Source organism: Microcaecilia unicolor, chromosome 11 (assembly GCF_901765095.1).
Source record: "Microcaecilia unicolor chromosome 11, aMicUni1.1, whole genome shotgun sequence".
In the NCBI taxonomy this organism is placed as follows: Eukaryota; Metazoa; Chordata; class Amphibia; order Gymnophiona; family Siphonopidae; genus Microcaecilia; species Microcaecilia unicolor.
The window spans coordinates 12,338,099-12,359,038 of NC_044041.1; the positions used below are offsets into that span (position 1 = coordinate 12,338,099).

General features: G+C 48.1%; 1 protein-coding gene across 4 annotated transcripts in view; it reads left to right on the plus strand.

Moving 5' to 3' along the window:
- The window catches only part of EMID1 (EMI domain containing 1), a 232,448-nt gene that overhangs the window by 151,036 nt on the left and 60,472 nt on the right, over positions 1 to 20,940 (plus strand). For all 4 annotated transcript variants that reach the window (XM_030218123.1, XM_030218126.1, XM_030218124.1 and 1 more), the window contains exons 5-6: positions 10,138 to 10,199; positions 14,032 to 14,179. In XM_030218123.1, the coding sequence (XP_030073983.1) occupies positions 10,138 to 10,199; positions 14,032 to 14,179 (210 nt within the window). The remainder of the gene's footprint in view (positions 1 to 10,137; positions 10,200 to 14,031; positions 14,180 to 20,940) is intronic.

A 20,940-nucleotide genomic window follows, 5' to 3' on the forward strand; every position in this document is an offset into this window, starting at 1 on the left:
GGTACAAAAGTAACAAAAACAAACATGATAGAGGTATATAAAATAATGAGTGGAGTGGAACAGGTAGATGTGAAGCGTCTGTTCATGCTTTCCAAAAATACTAGGACTAGGGGGCATGCGATGAAACTACAGTGTAGTAAATTTAAAACAAATCGTAGAAAAGTTTTCTTCACCCAACGCGTAATTAAACTCTGGAATTCGTTGCCGGAGAACGTGGTGAAGGCGGTTAGCTTAGCAGAGTTTAAAAAGGGGTTGGACGGTTTCCTAAAGGACAAGTCCATAAACCACTACTAAATGGACTTGGGAAAAATCCACAGTTCCAGGAATAACATGTATAGAATGTTTGTATGTTTGGGAAGCTTGCCAGGTGCCCTTGGCCTGGATTGGTCGCTGTCGTGGACAGGATGCTGGGCTCGATGGACCCTTGGTCTTTTCCCAGTGTGGCATTATTTATGTACTTATGTGGAGCTTTCAAAAAGGTACCTATTGTAAACTTACTTTATGGAAACAACATAGGCCCTTTTAGAAAACAGGAGCCCAGAACCAACCCCAACTGCATCTCTTGGGGTGGAGGAGTAGCCTAATGGTCAGTGAAGAGCAGGGGTTCTCAGCCCAATCCTCGGGACACACCTAGCCAGTCAGGTTTTCAGGATATCTACAATGAATATGCATGAGATAAATTTGCATACTGTGGAGGTAAGGCGTACAAATCTATCTCATGCATATTCATTGCGGGTATCCTGAAAACCTGACTGGCTAGATGTGTCCCGAGGAGTTGACATTATTGGAAGTGTGCGCTAATAACAATATTGCTGTCAAAACAAAACAAAAATTAAAATATCAAAACTGAATAAAACATAAGTTCCTGTGAATGACACAAGGAACTAAATACAATGAAACTGTTAGGGCATAGACACCTCCTCACGTAAACCTGATCATTACGTGTGCATTACATGTGCCCTTCTACCCCAAAACTGGCCTTGCCTGAGGGTGGAAACCTTTGTGTGACTGAATGGCACCGGAGAAGGTCTGGACAGCAGTGCCAGGGGAACCTCTGGCCTAATCTCAAACAGTGGGGTTCTTTAAGACCTCTCCTTCCTCCCAAGCTCCCAACACACAGGCCCTCCCTGTACTCTGCCCATGCTTCTCGAGAAAGAAGTGACTGCCACATGGGAACCCATATTTCCAGGATGATGGATTAACCTTGTTAAACATGTCACACTTCCAAAGTCAGAGGAACCCCCAGGGGAGGAGAGCTGTGAAAACAAAAGGTTTAGCCAAGGAAGAGGTGGCTTTCAGAAACCCAACATCCATTAGGAAACCCACATGCTTCACAGTTCAGTGATTGGAAGAAACCATGACTGACTTGTCATCTCCACTCGGGTAAAAATCTGCAAAGTTAGAAATGAAACAGGAAATGGAGGTGAGGAATGACCAAGGGCAGGGAATGAAAGAGACCGAAGAGAGAGTTTCACTCAGGCTGAAGTATGAACATCCAGATACAGCAGGGGGTGAACAACACTAGTCCTTGAGGGCCACAACCCAGTCAGGTTTTCAAGAATTCCACAATGACTATACATGAGATTGATCTGCATTAGGGTTACCATATGTCCGGATTTACCCGGACATGTCCTCTTTTTGAGGACATGTCTGGGCAACCGGGTGGGTTTTGCCAATCTACCCGTTTTCCGGATTTCTGGACAAACGGACAGGCTGGTCGGCGGGCCGTCCTGATGGCCCGCCCGCCAGCCTGCCCGTTTGTCCAGAAATCCGGACAAACGGGCAGATTGCTAGCCTCCCCTCCTCTTACTTACTACTGCCCTGGTGGTCTAGTGACCTCTTCTGCCTTCGGGGCAGGAAAGAGCCCCCTCTTTCTTGCCCGGAGCGCTGCCCTGCATGCATCCTTCCTGTTGCTGATCGCGGCGCCGATTCAAAATGGCCGCCGAGAGTTGAAGTGACCTCGCGAGACTTCAACTCTCGGCGGCCATTTTGAATTGGCATCAAGATCAACAACAGGAAGGATTCATGCAGGGCAGCGCTCCGGGCAGGAAAGAGGGGGCTCTTTCCTGCCCCAAAGAGGTCACTAGACCACCAGGGCAGTAGTAAGGGGAGGGGGTGGAGCGAGGGCGTAACGGGGCGGAGTGAGGGCGTGAAAGGGGGCATGGTAGGATGTGTGGTGGGGCGGGGCATGTGTCCTCCTTTTGGGGGGACAAAATTTGGTAACCCTAATCTGCATGCAATGGAAGCAGTACATGCAAATCAATCTCATGCACATTCATTGTGGAAATCTTGAAAACCAGCCGGGTTGTGGCCCTCGAGGACTGTGGTTACCCACCCCTCAGACACAGGTAATCTGCTGTTGAAAAGAAATCTACTGCTTATGTACCCTACACTTTAGTACAGGCTTATCTAAGCTCAGTTCTCGAGGGCTACAAACAGGCCAGGTTTTTCAGATATTCCTAATAAATATGCATAATGATTTGCATGCCCGCTACCTCCATGCATCTCACTGCATATTCATTAGGGATTTCCTGAAAACCTGGTCTGCTTACAGCCCTTGAGGACTGAACTTGGACAAGCCTGCCTCAGTAAAATCCCTGCCAAGTTTACCCTGCTCTGAGAGAGAGGCTTTAGACCAGCAGTGACGTAGGAAGGGGGAGGGGCGGTGGGGCGGTCCGCCCCGGGTGCACGCCGCTGGGGGGGGTGTCATCTCCGTTGGTTCCTTGCTCCCTCTGCCCCGGAACAGGTTACTTCCTGTTCCGGGGCAGAGAGAGCAAGGAAGCAATAGAGCTGACGCAGCTCCCAGCGACGTGGACTCGGGAGCGGATCGGCCCTCCCGCCCGTCCCTCGCTTCTAAAGCAAGCAAGCAAGAAAGAATGCACTCCGGGGGGGGGGGGGGGCGTGCGCGCCGGAGGGGGGGCGCCATGCTGCACCCGGGGGGGGGGTGCGCAGCAGCGATTCGCCCCGGGTGTCAGCCGCCCTCGCTACGGCACTGTAGACCAGTCCTAGATTTCTGACAATCCTATCCGGCTGCATTATGGGACCTGTAGTGCTGATTTCAATGGATAGACTAGGGGACTACAATACGATAAAACCACTGATCAAAAAAAAATCTCCTGGAACTCAGTAACTTGGCAGCTCTGTTAAAAACCCGAGAGCTCCCCCTTGAGCCTCAGACCCTTTCCCTGGAGATGAAGGAAAAAGAATTGAGAACCTTCTGTGCTCCTTGGCTCGTCTTCGAGATCTCCCCAGTGGTATAAGACGCACAGAGCAGAATTTGTTTTTTGTCGACAAAGAATGGGAACAATGTTATTAAATAAAGCCCTTAAAGAAAAAAAAGCATTCTTGTACTGGGTCAGACCGAAGGTTCATCAAGCCCAGTCCCCTGTTTCCAGCAGTGGTCAATCCAGGTCAGAGGTAAATGGAAAGGGGATGGGATTTGATATATTGCCTTTCTGTGGTTACTATCAAAGTGGTTTACATATTATATACAGGTACTTATTTGGGTTAAGTGACTTGCCCGGAGTCACAAGAAGCTGCTGTGGGAATCGAACCCAATTCCTCTGGTTCTCAGGCTGCTGCACTAACCAAGTACCTGGCAGGATTCCAAAAGGCACATGGATTCTATGATGCTAACCCCAGGGATAAGCAGTGGATTCCTTGTCCACCCTAATAATGGCTTTGTAGACTTTACCTCCAAGAACTTGTCGTGAGTTGCTCATATGAAGTCAACTGACCAATATTTTCCATGCAGACTAATCAAGTCTTGGCTTTACCACATCGTTTGCATGGAGGCATAATTCTGGTTGAAATGCAGAGAAAAACCAGGACAAGACGGACCTGTCTGGAAAACATTGAAACCAGTGGGTTACCTTAAATCAAGGATGACCATGGAACAGCGGTTTGTACTTGAATACGCTCAAAAAAAATCCAGTCTGCAAGGAGCCCAAGCAGGGAGGTCTTTGAGTAGTCTTGAATTTCTGACATTGTAGTGAGGTGAGGTTTACCTCTGAGGGTTCACAAAAATAGTTGAAACCTCAAAATAAGGGGTTCTGGTAGCTGGGGAAGGGAGATGCCCCAAGACCTTAACTGTTTGGTATTACCTGCAATAGCCTTCCTTAGCATTTTAGACAAGTAACTGTACTTCTAATAAGCAAAGTGCCAAAGCCTCCTCAAAATGACCACCTCTGGAGAGAGACAGGATAGGAGGATTTACTTTTCCTCCACAAAACACAAAATACAAAGATAAAAAAAACTTTTAAAACACTTGTAGCTGATTACCAGACCACGTGAGCCGTGGGTGGCCCTTGGGTGGGTACACACATTAATTTTTCAGTGTCTGTGGCTAAATTCTCAAATCTTAAGAACATAAGAGTAGCCATACTGGGTCAGACCAATGGTCCATCTAGCCCAGTATCCTGCTTCCAACAGTGTCCAATCCAGGTCACAAGAACCTGGCAGAAACCCAATTAGTAGCAACATTCCATGTAGAACCCTTCAAAACCCACCCAAAACCCACTGTACCCACATGTAGGTGCTCCCTTCACCCCTTAGGGCTATGGTAGTGGTGTACCATTGTGGGGAGTGGGTTTTGGGGGGGTTGGGGGGCTGAGCACCAAAGATAAGGGAGCTATGCACCTGGGAGCAATTTGTGAAGTCCACTGCAGTGCCCCCTAGGGTGCCCGGTTGGTGTCCTGGCATGTGAGGGGGACCAGTGCACTACGAATGCTGGCTCCTCCCACAACCAAATGCCTTGGATTTAGTCGTTTCTGAGATGGACACCCTTGGTTTCCATTGTGGCCGAAAACCGGGGATGACCATCTCTAAGGTCGACCATCTCAACATTTTGGTCGACCATCTCTAAGGCCAAACTAAATGTTGAGATTTGGGCATCCCCAACTGTATTATCGAAACAAAAGATGGACGCACATCTTGTTTCGATAATACGAGATGCCTCACCCCTTCACCAGGACGTCCTTAGAAATGGGCGCTCTTAGAGATGGTCGTCCCCGTTCAATTATGCCCCTCCACTTGACGCGCTCAGGCATCCTGTGGTAACTGTCAAATGTGCTCAGACACATGCTAAAAAAGAATGTATTTTTGAGGGGGCCCATCAAGGGCAGTGAGTGGTCCTTCCTGCACTAATCAGCGCAGCTCCATTACCAAGTACTAACTGGTTAGCGCACAGATACCACTTGAGCCGTTATCACCTACAAAAATGAGTGGCAGTAAGTGTGGGGGGGGATGGGCCTGGGTCCACCTGCCTGAAGTTCACTGCACCCGCTAAAAACTGCTCCAGGGACCTGCATACTGCTGTGATGGAGCTGGCTATGACATTTGAGGCTGGCATAGAGGCTGGAAAAAAATGTTTTAAATTTTTTTTTTTGGCTGGGAGGGGGTTGGTGACCACTGGGGGAGTAAGGGGAGGTAATCCCTGATTCCCTCTGATGATCATCTGCTCAGTTGGGGCACTTTTTGGAGGCTTGGTCGTGAAAAAGAAGGGACCAAGTAAAGTCGACCAAATGCTCGTCAGGGACACCCTTCTTTTTTCCATTATTGGCCGAGGACGCCCATCTCTTAACCACGCCCCCGTCCCGCCTTCGGTACACTGCTAACACGCCCCCGTGAACTTTGGTCATCCCCACGACGGAAAGCAGTTGAGGACGCAAAAAAATCGGCTTTCGATTATGCCGATTTGGGCGACCTCGCCAGAAGGACGCCCATCTCCCGATTTGTGTGGGAAGATGGGCGTCCTTCCCTTTCGAAAATAAGCTAGCTAGTCACCTCGGGGATCACTTGCGGTGTATCAAGTAGTGAAAATAAATTTAAAAAAATAAATACACGGCATAGATAGGCCTTTTGGTCTTTCTCTGCCTCCATTTTTCGCTGTTTCTATGTGCAGAATCCTCTGGGGCTCAGCATCTCTGAGTCGGTCCTGCCCGGGCTCTGGTTGCCATGGATACAGCCGAGGGATGCTGCAGAGACAGAGCAGGAATGAAACAGGATAATTATAAACATCTTCCGTTCTCTGCTGTAATTACAAGTCAAAATAAGATGCGCAGGAGACAACTCGTTTGGCAGGTTCTCCCCAAAAGTTAAAACTTAATGTCAGTCTGGGTGACACAGTTTGGAAAAACAAATAATCAGTAATGACTTTAGTTAATAATTAAGCATTTAAACCCAGCAGAGAGGTCGTTTACAAAGCCCTCACCAAATGCCTAGGGGGTGTCATAAAGCTGATACCCAAGTAAATCAGTGACCTGAAAGGACCTTCAGTGTAGGAGAAGTGGACTTTTAACATTTATGTTTACTTATGCCCTGCACTCCCAGTTGTTACAATGGGAAGTCCATCAAGGTATAGGAAGGAGAAAGAACTAACTTTTAGGGGTTGACGTTCAAAGCGATTTCACCAGCCAGAAATGGATCCTGGCCACTAAAAATGCTGCCAACCCCTTCAACCCCCCCTCCCGCCACCAACCCTCCCCTGCCGCCGCCATCAGGTACCTTTGCTGGCGGGGGTCCCCAACCCCCGCCAGCTGAAGTCCTCTTCTCCGACGGGGCCGCATTGCTGATCTGCAAGGGCAGGCTTCTGTTTCTGTGAGTCTGACGTCAGGCTTCAACATAGAATGTTGCTAGTGGAGGAGTAGCCTAGTGGTTAGTGCAGCGGACTTTGATTCTGGGGAACTGGGTTAGATTCCCACTTCAGCTCCTTGTGACTCTGGGCAAGTCACTTAACCCTCCATTGCCCCTGGTACAAAATAAGTACCTGAATATATGTAAACCGCTTTGAATGTAGTTGCAAAAACCTCAGAAAGGCGGTATATCAAGTCCCATTTCCCTTTCCCTATTTGAGATTCTACGTGGAATGTTGCTATTCCACTAGCAACATTCCATGTAGATGCCTGCCCTTGCAGATCAGCAACGTGGCCGCGCTGGAGAAGAGGACTTCAGCTGACCCCCGCCAGCAAAGGTACCCAATGGTGGCGGTGGGAACAGGGGGTCGAAAGGGTTGGCGCTGGGGAGGGGGGGGTCAAAGGTGGTGGTGGCAGCGGGAGGTCAAAAATAGGGGGGGGATAAAAATGGGGAGGGGGGAGTCGGCGGCGCTGGGGGGGGGCCTAAAATGTGCCCCCTCACCTCGGGCTCTGGAACCCCCTCCCGCCGAAGTCTGGCTACGCCCCTGGACACACATAGGAATATAATGTGCATCTTAGCGTTTAGCGCACACTAATTTTTAATGCGTGCTAAAAATGCTATCATGCCTTTGTAAAAGGGGCCCTTAACCTCATAAGAGATAGCTGTTCGCATAAACCCGGATATAGAATGTCAGTTCCCAGAGATGTTCCGGAATTGAATAGGAATAACGCTGGTGGCGGCTAAAAAAACACCCGCTGACTACCACGGCAGAATATGTATCCCTTAAGGTCTTGCGATCACTGAGCAGGATACTGTATCATAGTCTCACAAACAATAAATAAATAAATAAATAAACCCATAGATCAGAGGTGTCAAACCAGGGGCGTATCTGCGTGGGGCCATGGGGGCCTAGGCCCCCGCAGATTTAGCCCTGGATCCCCCTACCGCCAACAACCCTCCCCCTGCCATCGCCTGGGCTACCTTTGCTGGTGGTGGTCCGCTTCCTCCTCCTGCTGCTGCTTTTAAAAATATTCCTTCAGCTGGCTGGGGACCCCAACCCCCGCCAGCCGAGCCGAGGTCTTTTGTTCTTCTTCGCCCTCCGTGTCTGTGCTGTTCAAAGGAGCTACTAAATCCAGTTTCAGAGTCTGACGTCGCTGCACGTTGTACATGCAGGACGTCCTGCACGTACAACGTGCAGCGACGTCAGACTCCGAACTGGATTCAGCAGCTCCTTTGAACAGCATGGTCGGACACGGAGGTCGAAGAAGAACTAGGAAATCCGACTGCAACGTTTGCATTTCAACGCAGAAGGACGGGAGGGGGTGGAGCGGAGAAAGAGCTGAAATTTTTTTTTTTTTTTTTTTTGCTTTCGCGTTGCACAAAGTTTAGACTACTTCGGTGAAAAGCCAAGCTACAAAAAGAAAAGGGAGGCTCTGAACCAGTTTACTCGGGGGCGTATCTGAAGTTCGGCGGTGGGGGGAGGGGCTATAATGTGCCCCCTCACTCTGGCTCTGGCCCCCCCTACCACTGAACTTCAGATACGCCCCTGTGTCAAACTCATTAATAAGTACATAAGTGTTGCCATACTGGGACAGACCAACCAGCTTATTTTCGAAAGAGAAAGACGCCCATATTTCGACCCAAATCGGGAGATGGGCGCCTTTCTCTCATGGGCGCCCAAATCGGTATAATCGAAAGCCGATTTTGGGCGCCTCCAACTGCAGTCTGTCGTGGGAACGAACAAAGTTGACGGGGGTGTGTCAGAGGCGTGGTGAAGGCGGGACTGGGGCGTGTTTATCAGCCGAGGAGAGATGGGCACGCTCAACCGATAATGGAAAAAAGAAGGGCGCCAGAAGCGAGAATTTGGGTCACTTTTTCTGGACCCTTTTTTTTCACCAACAAGTCCCCAAAAAGTGCCCCAACTGCCCAGATGACCACCGGATGGAATAGGGGATGACCTCCCCTGACTCCCCCAGTGGTCACTAACCCCCTCCCACCAAAAAAAAAAGAACTTTAAAAACTTTTTTTGCCAACCTGTATGCCAGCCTCAAATGCCATATCCAGCTCCATCACAGCAGTATGCAGATCCCTGGAGCAGTTATTAGTGGGTGCAGTGGACTTCAGGCAGGTGGACCCAGGCCCATCCCCCCCACCTGTTACACTTGTGCTGGTAAATGGGAGCCCTCCAAACCACCCCCAAAACCCACTGTACCCACATCTAGGTGCCCCCCTTCAGCCATAAGTACTATGGTAATGGTGTAGAGTTCTGGGGAGTGGGTTTGGGGGGGGATTTGGGGGGCTCAGCACCCAAGGTAAGGGAGTTATGGACTTGGGAGGTATTTGACTTTTTTTTTTAATTGTTACAAGTGCCCCCTAGGGTGCCCGGTTGGTGTCCTGGCATGTGAGGGGTACCAGTGCACTACGAATCCTGGCCCTTCCCACGACCAAATGCCTTGGATTTGTTCGTTTTGGAGCTGGGCGCCTTCGGTTTCCATTATCACTGAAAACCGATACCGCCCAGCTAAAATCCGCCCAAATCCGATGCATTTGCCCGGCACAAACCGTATTATCGAAACAAAAGATGGACACCCATCTTTTTCGAAAATACGGTCTGGCCCGCCCCTTCGCGGACCCGTCCTCGGAGATAGACGCCCACGGAAATGGGCATTCGCATTCGATTATGCCCCTCCAAAGGTCCATCAAACCCACTATCCTGTTTCCAACAGTGGCCATTCCAGGTCACAAGTACCTGGCAAGATCCCAAAACAGTACAATACATTTTATGTTGCTTATCCCAGAAATAAGCAGTGGATTTGCCCAAGTCCATTTCTTTTTTGAGATGAGGTGACCAGAATTGCACACAGTATTCAAGGTGCGGTCGCACCATGGAGCAATACAAAGGCATTATAACATCCTCATTTTTATTTTTCCATTTCTTTCCTAATAATACCTATTTGCTTTCTTTGCCGCCGCAGCACACTGAGCAGAGGGTTTGGCGCTGGGTTTGAATCAGAATAATGTTCTGTAAGAGAGCCCTCTGTGTTAGCCTTTGGGGGATATATTTTTGTATAATCGCTTTCTAGATAGATGGGATCACACATTACTATAATAAATTCAAGGTAAGGTATACACATATGAGTTTGTCTTGGGCAGACTGGATGCACCATGCAGGTCTTTTTCTGCCGTCATCTACTATGTTACTATGTATGTTACTTCGGAACAGACATAGCTATCTCTGGGGTGGGTGACCTTGCAGTGCATGTCTGGTCTCAGGTTTGCATGGGATCACATTCTTACTTTGGATATACTGAGGCACAGGGAGATAACACAGCTTGTCTGAATACTTGCGGCAAGGCAGTGGCAGAGAAAATTGAACCTGTAACAACCTGGGGTTGTCTCTTGGCTCCTGGTGCATGAAATGCCAGGTTGAAATGAGGCTACCCAATGTCCTTGATTGACTCCATGACATACATCAGTCCTGCTAAATGTGCTTTGCTTTTTCAGGTTGTTTAAACTGTACCGAGGTATTGAAACTGACTGAGCGTCTCAGTTCCTTGGAGACAAAGGTAAGTGCCTTTCTGTTTAGCAAAGAGCCAATCCTTCCCCTCCCCCTGCCCTCAATGTGATAGCCATTGAGGCCAACAGTACCAAGATGCAAAATTGAAGTGAACTTTGACAGCAGCTTCAGAAGTGGAGTGGAGGAGTAGCCTAGTGGTTAGGGTGGTGGACTTTGGTCCTGAGGAACTGAATTCGATTCCCACTTCAGGCACAGGCAGCTCCTTGTGACTCTGGGCAAGTCACTTAACCCTCCATTGCCCCATGTAAGCCGTATTGAGCCTGCCATGAGTGGGAAAGCGCAGGGTACAAATGTAACAAAAATAAAATAGATACTATTGGAGATTCTACATGGAATGTTGCTACTGTTGGAGATTCTACATGGAATGTTGCTATTCCACCAGCAACATTCCATGTAGAAGGCCGTGCAGGCTTCTGTTTCTGTGAGTCTGACGTCCTGCATGTACGTGCAGCAGGATGTCAGACTCACAGAAGCAGAAGCCTGCGCGGCCACATTGGTGATCTGCAAGGGCCGACTTCTACATGGAATGTTGCTAGTGGAATAGCAACATTCCATTTAGAATCTCAAATAGTAGCAACAGTGGAGGAGTGGCCTAGTGGTTAGGGTGGTGGACTTTGGTCCTGGGGAACTGAGGAACTGAGTTTGATTCCCACTTCAGGTGCAGGCAGCTCCTTGTGACTCTGGGCAAGTCACTTAACCCTCCATTGCCCCATGTAAGCCGCATTGAGCCTGCCATGAGTGGGAAAGTGCAGGGTACAAATGTAACAAAAATAAAATAGATACTTTTGGAGATTCTACATGGAATGTTGCTACTATTGGAGATTCTACATGGAATGTTGCTATTCCACTAGCAACATTCCATGTAGAAGGCTGCGCAGGCTTCTGTTTCTGTGAGTCTGACGTCCTGCACGTGCAGGACGTCAGACTCACAGAAGCAGAAGCCTGCGCGGCCACATTGGTGATCTGCAAGGGCCGACTTCTACATGGAATGTTGCTAGTGGAATAGCAACATTCCATGTAGAATCTCAAATAGTAGCAACCGTGGAGGAGTGGCCTAGTGGTTAGGGTGGTGGACTCTGGTCCTGAGGAACTGAGTTTGATTCCCACTTCAGGCACAGGCAGCTCCTTGTCACTCTGGGCAAGTCACTTAACCCTCCATTGCCCCATGTAAGCCGTATTGAGCCTGCCATGAGTGGGAAAGTGCAGGGTACAAATGTAACAAAAATAAAATAGATACTTTTGGAGATTCTACATGGAATGTTGCTACTATTGGAGATTCTACATGGAATGTTGCTATTCCACTAGCAACATTCCATGTAGAAGGCTGCGCAGGCTTCTGTTTCTGTGAGTCTGACGTCCTGCACGTACGTGCAGGACGTCAGACTCACAGAAGCAGAAGCCTGCGCGGCCACATTGGTGATCTGCAAGGGCCGACTTCTACATGGAATGTTGCTAGTGGAATAGCAACATTCCATGTAGAATCTCAAATAGTAGCAACAGTGGAGGAGTGGCCTAGTGGTTAGGGTGGTGGACTCTGGTCCTGGGGAACTGAGGAACTGAGTTCGATTCCCACTTCAGGCACAGGCAGCTCCTTGTGACTCTGGGCAAGTCACTTAACCCTCCATTGCCCCATGTAAGCCGCATTGAGCCTGCCATGAGTGGGGAAAGCGTGGGGTACAAATGTAACAAAAAAAAAATAAGATGCACTGTACTGTTGGAGGCACTGTCCTAATTCAGACAGTGTGGGGCTTCATCATTGGAGGGAGAGGGTGCCCATTTCGTTTCAGAGCTTAAGTGCAGCTCAGAAAGTAGGAATTATGGGTCACGCGACCTTCAGGTAGGTTTACCATTTGGCTCCAGAAAAAGGAGGACACATTGATCCAGTTTGGGTTTTGCTTCCATTTGAAAGCAATGGAAGTAAAACCCAGACTGGCTCAATCTGTCCTCCTTTTTCTGGAGGCATAGGGTAACCCTACCTTCAGGAGAATAGCCACAGGTAGGCCTAGGCCTGTCCACTCACTCACTTCAGGGCCACCCAGCAGAGGCATGCCACTGGTGTGGTTGGTGGGAAACTGCAGCCCGCTGAAGTGCCAAAACCCTGTCAGAAAACCGTGGCAATCAGTGGCAGTGCTCTGACCACTGACACTGGTACCGCAGACATGCTTAGTTCTCGCACATGCTCAGTTCATGTGCAAGAACTGAGCATCATGGGTAGCTCAGAGTGCCACTGCCGACTACCATGGTTTTCTTACGGGGGCTGCAGATGTCTACAGGTTGTGGGGCTTGGTGATCCCCACAACCTAAGGTATTTAATATTTAAGTTTGGTGGGGGAGTAGGGAGGGTGGAAGTGTGTGCTCACCCGTCCTATCTGTTGTCCCCTCAGAAATGACTTTTTGGGTACACCACTGGTATCGACACAGGAAGAGTGGCAGCATGTGCCACAGTGAAAGCGTGGCTCACTCCCAGGCCAGCACTCACTCATTTATACGCATTATATATACCCTGAAATTAAGCTAATTCCAATTCACAGCACTGTAAATAAGCGGCAAGGCTAAAAGAGGGGTTTCTGACGGTACTGGTAAGACTGGAAAGGAAAGGTATTACCATTTTCACCACATCTGTGTGTCTTGAGTCAGAATATAACTTACCCAGATCCAGAACATAAGAACAGCCACACTGGGTCAGACTAATTGTCCATCTAGCCCATTATCCTGCTTCCAGCAGTAGCCAATCCAGGTCACAAGTACCTGGCAGAAACCCAAAGAGGAGCAACATTCCAGAACCTCAACAAGTAACAAAATTTCAGAATCCCAAAGAGTAGCAACATTCCAGAACCTCAACAAAATTTCAGAATCCCAAAGAGTAGCAACATTCCAGAACCTCAACAAGTAACAAATTTTCAGAATCCCAAAGAGTAGCAACATTCCAGAACCTCAACAAAATTTCAGAATCCCAAAGAGTAGCAACATTCCAGAACCTCAACAAGTAACAAATTTTCAGAATCCCAAAGAGTAGCAACATTCCAGAACCTCAACAAAATTTCAGAATCCCAAAGAGTAGCAACATTCCAGAACCTCAACAAATTTTCAGAATCCCAAAGAGTAGCAACATTCCAGAACCTCAACAGGTAACAAATTTTCAGAATCCCAAACAGTAGCAACATTCCATGCTACCAATCCCAGGGCAAGCAGTGGCTTCCCCCATGTCCATTTCAATAACAGACTATGGACTTTTCCTCCAGGAGCTTGTCCAAACCTTTTTTTTTAAATCCAGATACGTTAACTGCCGTTACACATCCTCCAGAAGTAAGGTTTAGGCCAGCCCTGGATTACTGAGAACTCCTTCCTGATGAATTCTGGTACTGACAATACTAATTTCAATTAGCGATGCCAGTTGGCTCCAAATCCAGTTCTGTTTGTACCCCCCCCCCCCCCCCCCCCCCGCATGCACTGGCTTGTACTTTGCTTTCTTTATGGAATTCAATAGGCAGATCGGAACTACAAATCCCTGAATGCAATAGGATAAAACCATGGAATGGATCAACTAGTTCTGACAATTTGGAGCTAGTTGGCAAACTAATTTCAAGGGGTAGAATTGGGGACCACAAATACCATCATTCAGTGCAATGCAATTTCAAAATTAGAACTGGCCAAAATCCTAGGCGTCGGTAAGTGAAAGCTCCATAACTATTTAAGCTTGTGTAGAGAGCCGCCATGACCACTCGGGAGTGGCAGGAATCTCCCCTCTCAAACGGAAAGAGAAATAATTTCATTGCAGACTCTCCTTAACATCTGCTTTCTTCCTGGATTTTCTCTCACAGGTGGCTCAGTTTTCCACTTCGGACTCTGTGACTCCTCTTTCACCCCACGGGCATATTTTGGCCAAGGGGACTGCTGCTTCTTCCAATTCATTCCAACTCTGGGGATCTCCAGCTGCTCAAGGGAGTCCAGGAGATGAAGGTGTGAAAGGTAAGAATCGCATGGACTTTGCATGTCAGAGGGGGTGGGGTACGTGTGAAATGGAGACAAGCTGAGCCCCCACCCTTTAATAGGAGCTCATTTTGCCCTTCTAGTTCTCTCTGTTATCAATAGAAATCAAACAAAATAAAACACGGAAAAGAAAATAAGATGATACCTTTTTTATTGGACATAACTTAATACATTTCTTGATTAGCTTTCGAAGGTTGCCCTTCTTCGTCAGATCGGAAATAAGCAAATGTGCTAGCTGACAGTGTATATAAGTGAAACATCCAAGCATTACTTTGACAGTCTGACAGGGTGGGAGGATGGGGGTGGGTAGGAGGTATGCATGGGGACATCAAAGCATATCATTGATATTCTAACAGGATGGGTGTGGACAGGTGAGGGGAGGGTGATCAACAGAGAAATACAGCTTTATGGTTTATAATGGGCTAGGAACCCCAGATCCTTGTTAAGTCCTTTCTGTTGGGTGTTAAAATATTCAATCATTCTGACTTCAAAGGTCTTACGTTCTTGTATGGTTTTAAAGTTACCTTTCAGGATTCTCACTGTGAAGTCACTGGTACAGTGTCCTGGTCCTGTAAAATGTTGACCAACAGGCTAATCAAGAAATGTATTAAGTTATGTCCAATAAAAAAGGTATCATCTTATTTTCTTTTCCATGTTTTATTTTGTTTGATTTCTATTGATAACCTTAAGAGTGGGCTAACACGGCTACCACACTCCTCTACTTAGTTTTCTCTGGAAAGACGTCCCCATAACAGGCTAGAAATTTGTTTAAATAAAAGAAATGTTGGCCCTTCTGTTAACAGTCTCAGCAGAAGGCAGAGGAATAGAGACTAAAGAAAAGGATACACTGCTCACTTCCCCCCTCTCCTCCACAGCATCTGCACTCCGGTCTCTGAACCCCTTCCCTCCCCGGTGTCAGTACAGGTGTCCTCAGCGCCTGCAGGGATTTATTCTTGCTGCTTGTGCCGCCCCAGCAGGCTTCCATCTGCCGCATTCCACCAGACAGGAAACAGGCAATGTGTTAGGAGGGAAGAGTCTGCTAGGTACGGACGGGGAGAGGGATCTTGGGGTGATAGTATCTGAGGATCTGAAGGCGATGAAACAGTGTGACAAGGTGGTGGCCGTAGCTAGAAGGTTGCTAGGCTGTATAGAGAGAGGTGTGACCAGCAGAAGAAAGGGGGTGTTGATGCCCCTGTATAAGTCGTTGGTGAGGCCCCACCTGGAGTATTGTATTCAGTTTTGGAGGCCGTATCTTGCTAAGGATGTAAAAAGAATTGAAGCGGTGCAAAGAAAAGCTACAAAAATGGTATGGGATTTGCTTTACAAGACGTATGAGGAGAGACTTGCTGACCTGGACATGTATACCCTGGAGGAAAGGAGAAACAGGGGTGATATGATACAGACGTTCAAATATTTGAAAGGTATTAATCTGCAAACGAACCTTTTCCGGAGATGGGAAGGCGGTAGAACGAGAGGGCATGAAATGAGATTGAAGGGGGGCAGACTTAAGAAAAATGTCAGGAAGTATTTTTTCACAGAGAGGGTGGTGGATGCTTGGAATGCCCTCCCGCGGGAGGTGGTGGAGAGGAAAACGGTAACGGAATTCAAACATGCGTGGGGTAAACATAAAGGAATCCTTTTCAGAAGGAAGGGATCCTCAGGAGCTTAGCCTTGAATGGGTGGCAGAGACGGTTGGGAGGCGGGGCTAGTGCTGGGCAGACTTATACGGTCTGTGCCAGGGCTGGTGGTTGGGAGGCGGGGATAGTGCTGGGTAGACTTATACGGTCTGTGCCAGAGCCGGTGGTGGGAGGCGGGGCTGGTGGTTGGGAGGCGGGGATAGTGCTGGGCAGACTTATACGGTCTGTGCCCTGAAAAAGACAGGTACAAATCGAGGTAAGGTATACCCAAAAAACTAGCACATATGAGTTTATCTTGTTGGGCAGACTGGATGGACCGTGCAGGTCTTTTTCTGCCATCATCTACTATGCTACTATGTTACTATGATGTGGTTGTTAGGAAATAGGTGGAGATAGGTGAAATGGGCAGGGGATGTAGGGGTAGGAGAGGTAGGAGTGGTGTAGAGTGGGTTCATAGGTTAAATCTGGTCATTTGGGTAGACTAGTTTGAAGAGGTAAGTTTTTAGCAACTTCCAGAAGGGTAGATGGTCGCTAACTGTTCGAATGAGTCTTGCTAAGGCATTCCAGAGTTGGCTGCCTATAACGGAGAAGTTGGATGCGTAGTACGTTTTGTGCTTGAGACCTTTGCAGTTGGGAAGGTGTAGATTGAGATATGTTCGAGAGGATTTTGATCCGTTTCTAGCTGGCAGGTCAATTAGGTTGGTCATGTAGCTTGGAGATTCTCCGTAGATAATCTTGTGAATCAGTGATTGGACTTTGAAGTTTATCTGATCGCCGCATCTCAAGAAAGATATAGTAGAATTGGAAAAGGTGCAGTGAAGGGCAACTAAAATGATAGCGGGGATGGGACGACTTCCCTATGAAGAAAGACTAAGGAGGCTAGGGCTTTTCAGCTTGGAGAAGAGACGGCTGAGGGGAGACATGATACAGGTATATAAAATAATGAGTGGAGTGGAACAGGTGGATGTGAAGCGTCTGTTCACGCTTTCCAAAAATACTAGGTCTAGGGGGCATGCGATGAAACTACAGTGTAGTAAATTTAAAACAAATCAGAGAAAAGTTTTCTTCACCCAACGCATAATTAAACTCTGGAATTTGTTGCCGGAGAACATGGTGAAGGCGGTTAGCTTGACAGAGTTTAAAAAGGGGTTAGACGGTTTCCTAAAGGACAAGTCCATAAACCACTACTAAATGGACTTGGGAAAAATCCACAATTCCAGGAATAACATGTATAGAATGTTTGTACATTTGGGAAGCTCGCCAGGTGCCCTTGGCCTGGATTGGCCGCTGTCATGGACAGGATGCTGGGCTCGATGGACCCTTGGTCTTTTCCCAGTGTGGCATTACTTATGTACTTATGTACTATATTTCTAGATATGCCCTCAATGGAAAATTGTTTTCTCCAGAGATTAGAAGTGCACAGAAAAGTGTCACTTAACATGCATAAGTGCAGTACATGAGTACCTGCATAGGGGCTTATACTCTGGTGGAGAATGGCTGGGACATGGGTGTGTCCGTCACTTGCACACATAGGGCTAGACTCTATAGTGGAGGCGTGGCCTAGTGGTTAGAGCACCAGTCTTGCAATCCAGAAGTGGCCGGTTCAAATCCCGCTGCTGCTTCTTGTGATCTTGGGCAAGTCACTTAACCCTCCATTGCCTCAGGTACAAACTTAGATTGTGAGCCCTCCTGAGACAGAGAAATATCCAGAGTACCTGAATGTAACTCACCTTGAGCTAAGACTGAAAAAGGTGTGAGCAAAATCTAAATAAAAAATATAATGGCACCTGTAAATTCTATGTGGAAAAAAAAAGCCTAGGCATATTCTGTAAAGTACACCTACATTTTATAGAATAGGCTTAAATTTCCACGTGGTATATAGAATAACACCAAGCACCTCTCCACGTGACCAAATCCAGTAGCGGCCATTTACACTATGTTTTACTTGGCATAAATCCTGATGCCTAAATTAGACGCAGAGCGGGTGTATTTATAACAGAGTGCATAGATTTTAGAAACGCCCATGCCCTGCTTATGGCCACGCCCCCCCTAAAGATAAGCGACTTAGAATTTAGGAGCACCACGATACAGAATACGCTTAGCAAGTTGTGCACGTAAATCTTAATTAATGCAAATTAGTGCTGACAATTGCTTGTCAACATCCATTTAACAGCGCTGATTAGCTAGTTAACCAATTAACACGCACATTGTTATAGAATACGCTTCAGTTTCTGCATGGAATTTCACGCGCCATATATATAGAATCCCGGGGATAAGGTGGAGTTCTACATATGTTGACTAAAGTTGTGCATGCAAACAGTGGCGATCCTAGGTTGGCTGCCACCCAGGCGGATCGCCGCTATGCACCCCCCCCCCTCCGGGTGCAGCATGACACCCCCTTTCCTGGCACATCAAGCCCCCCCTCCCTGGTGCAATGACACCCCCCCCCCCAGCGCATCAAGCCCCCCCCCCCCCAGGTGCAGAGAGCAGCCGCGCGCCTGTCGGCTCCACTGGCTCCCTGCTCCCTCTGCCCCAGAACAGGAAGTAACCTGTTCCTGGGCAGAGGGAGCAGGGAACCAGCGGAGCCGACAGGCGCACGGCTGCTCTCTGCACCCTCCAGCAGCGTGCACCCGGGGCGGACCGCCCCCACCACCCCACCCTTGCTACGCCGCTGCATGCAAATTTGGCAGTGCGGCCAAATTATTTCACGTGCAACTTAATTGACTAACAAGCCAATCGGTGCCAATAATTGGGCATTGACAAGCAATTATCAGCACTAATTGGAATTTAGAATTAAAATTTACGCACGCAACTGTAAAGTGTTCTGTGTAAATTCTAAAGTGTGGATCTCAAAAAGGGGTGTGGCCATGAGAGGGCCATGAGCGGGACCATGGGCGTTCCTAAAAATTATACGCAGTGTTATAGAATACACCCAATCCGCATCTGTTAGTCACAGGGATGGGCGTACGTGTATTCTATAAAGCACGCCTAACTGTAGGCGAAGTTTATAGAAGAGCTCTAAGTGTGATTTTTTTTCAGTGCCATATATAGATTTCTCCCATAAAACAGAATACTTTAATTTACATGTGTGGCATGTGACGCTTAGATGCCCATTTATGCGTGCCATTCACCCGGCGTAAGTGAGCGCATCTAACAGATGCAGGGCTACGTCTCTAAGACCTGCCACTCTTTGTGTCAAACTAACTCCAGCTTATGCTGGGATTCCAGTTCAGTTAACATTTAGATGGAATTTACAACACCGGGACTGAAATCTCTAATGTTACAGGACTGCAGGAACCAGAACGTGCTGGGATGAGGTATAGGAAAACAGGACTAGATCCAGATGTCTTGACTGAAATTCTTCCATCAGGATAATAAGGTCCCAAATGAATGAAAGAGATGAGTTTGAAATCTAAAATCACCTGGCTTGGATTTAGCTTGGTAAGCCGGTGTCTGGAACTGCTGCTCCTGTAGATGGGTCATTCCTTCAGGGTGGGGGAGAAGTGAGTTGGTTGAACAGAGGAAGGCAAAAAAAATGTAAATATGGCATTCCGTCTCATGTCAGCTTGGCCTTGCTCAGCTGTGTGCTGGAAAGAGGTGTATCTGAAGGCCAAACAAATCTGATAAGATCATGGGCATTTCTGTGAGCAGAAACTTGGAGGCAGGAGGAAAAGAATACCCCCCCCCCCCCCACACACACACACACACCGCCATATGCACATGGAGACACAACACATTCTCATTTTAGACGAGAAAGGTAGGAGGGACAAAGGATGACAGGAAAACATCTCTATATATAAAAGGCACCACCAATGTTCTATGAAGCCTCCAGCCGGAAGTGTGAAGGGGGAGAGATATCCGGTTTTCCCATGAGTGAAGGAAAACAGCACAGCACGAAATCCCTCTCTCTGTAACAGTGAAGGACTCAGAGGGGGGAGGGGAGAGAGACGCCCTCACTCTCTCTGTAACACAAACACAGCACAGCAGGAAACTTAACATTGAAGGACTGGACTCAGAGGGGGGAGGGGGAGGGGACAGACAGCACAGGGGAAGGGAGAGAGGGCAGAGGGCAGGGACACACACACTCCCACATGCACACTCTGAAGAAAACCCTGCTAGCCCCCGTTTCATTTGCATCAGAAACGGGGCTTTTTTACTAGTATAACATAATGGATACTAGAGATGAGCTTCTAGAAAGCTATTTGCAATTAAGTTTTCTTCCCTTCTCCATAGCAGAGACCAGTGCCAGCCTGGAAATTTACTCCTCAGAAACACCAAGGATGGGTCCCTTTCAAACAGTGAAGTAATACCAGACAATAAGTGAAACTGAAGGCCAGTGCATTTAGGGTATAAATTTGGAAAGATCTGCCTGTTGTCTTCCTTTCCTAGCATCTCCTTTCACTCTCTCCCCCCTTCAGTCTAGCATCTCCCCATCTCCTTTCCCTTCCCTCCACCCCCATGGTCCAGCATCTCCACTAACTTCAGTCCTCCATGCTTAACACATGGGCGTTCTCGGCCGATAATGGAAAAAAAGAAGGGCGTCCCTGACGAGCACTTGGCCGACTTTACTTGGTCCATTTTTTCTTGCGACCAAGCCTCAAAAAGGTGCCCAAACTGACCTCCCCTTACTCCCCCAATGGTCACTAACCCCCTCCCACCCCCCAAACAAACTTTAAAAATATTTTTTGCCAGCCTCAAATGTCATACCCAGCTCCCTGGCAGCACTATGCAGGTCCCTGGAGCAGTTTTAGTGGGTGCAGTGCACTTCAGGCAGGTGGACCCAGGGCCCATCCCCTCCTACCTGTTACACTAGTGGTGGTAAATGTGAGCCCTTCAAAACCCACCACAAACCCACTGTACCCACATGTAGGTGCCCCCCTTCACCCCTTAGGGCTATGGTAGTGTTATACAGTTGTGGGGAGTGGGGTTTGGGGGGGCTGGGGGGGCTCAGCACCCAAGGTAAGGGAGCTATGCACCTGGGAGCAATTTCTGAAGTCCACTGCAGTGTCCCCTAGGGTGCCCGGTTGGTGTCCTGGCATGTGAGGGGGACCAGTGCATTACGAATACTGGCTCCTCCCACGACCAAAGGGCTTGGATTTGGTC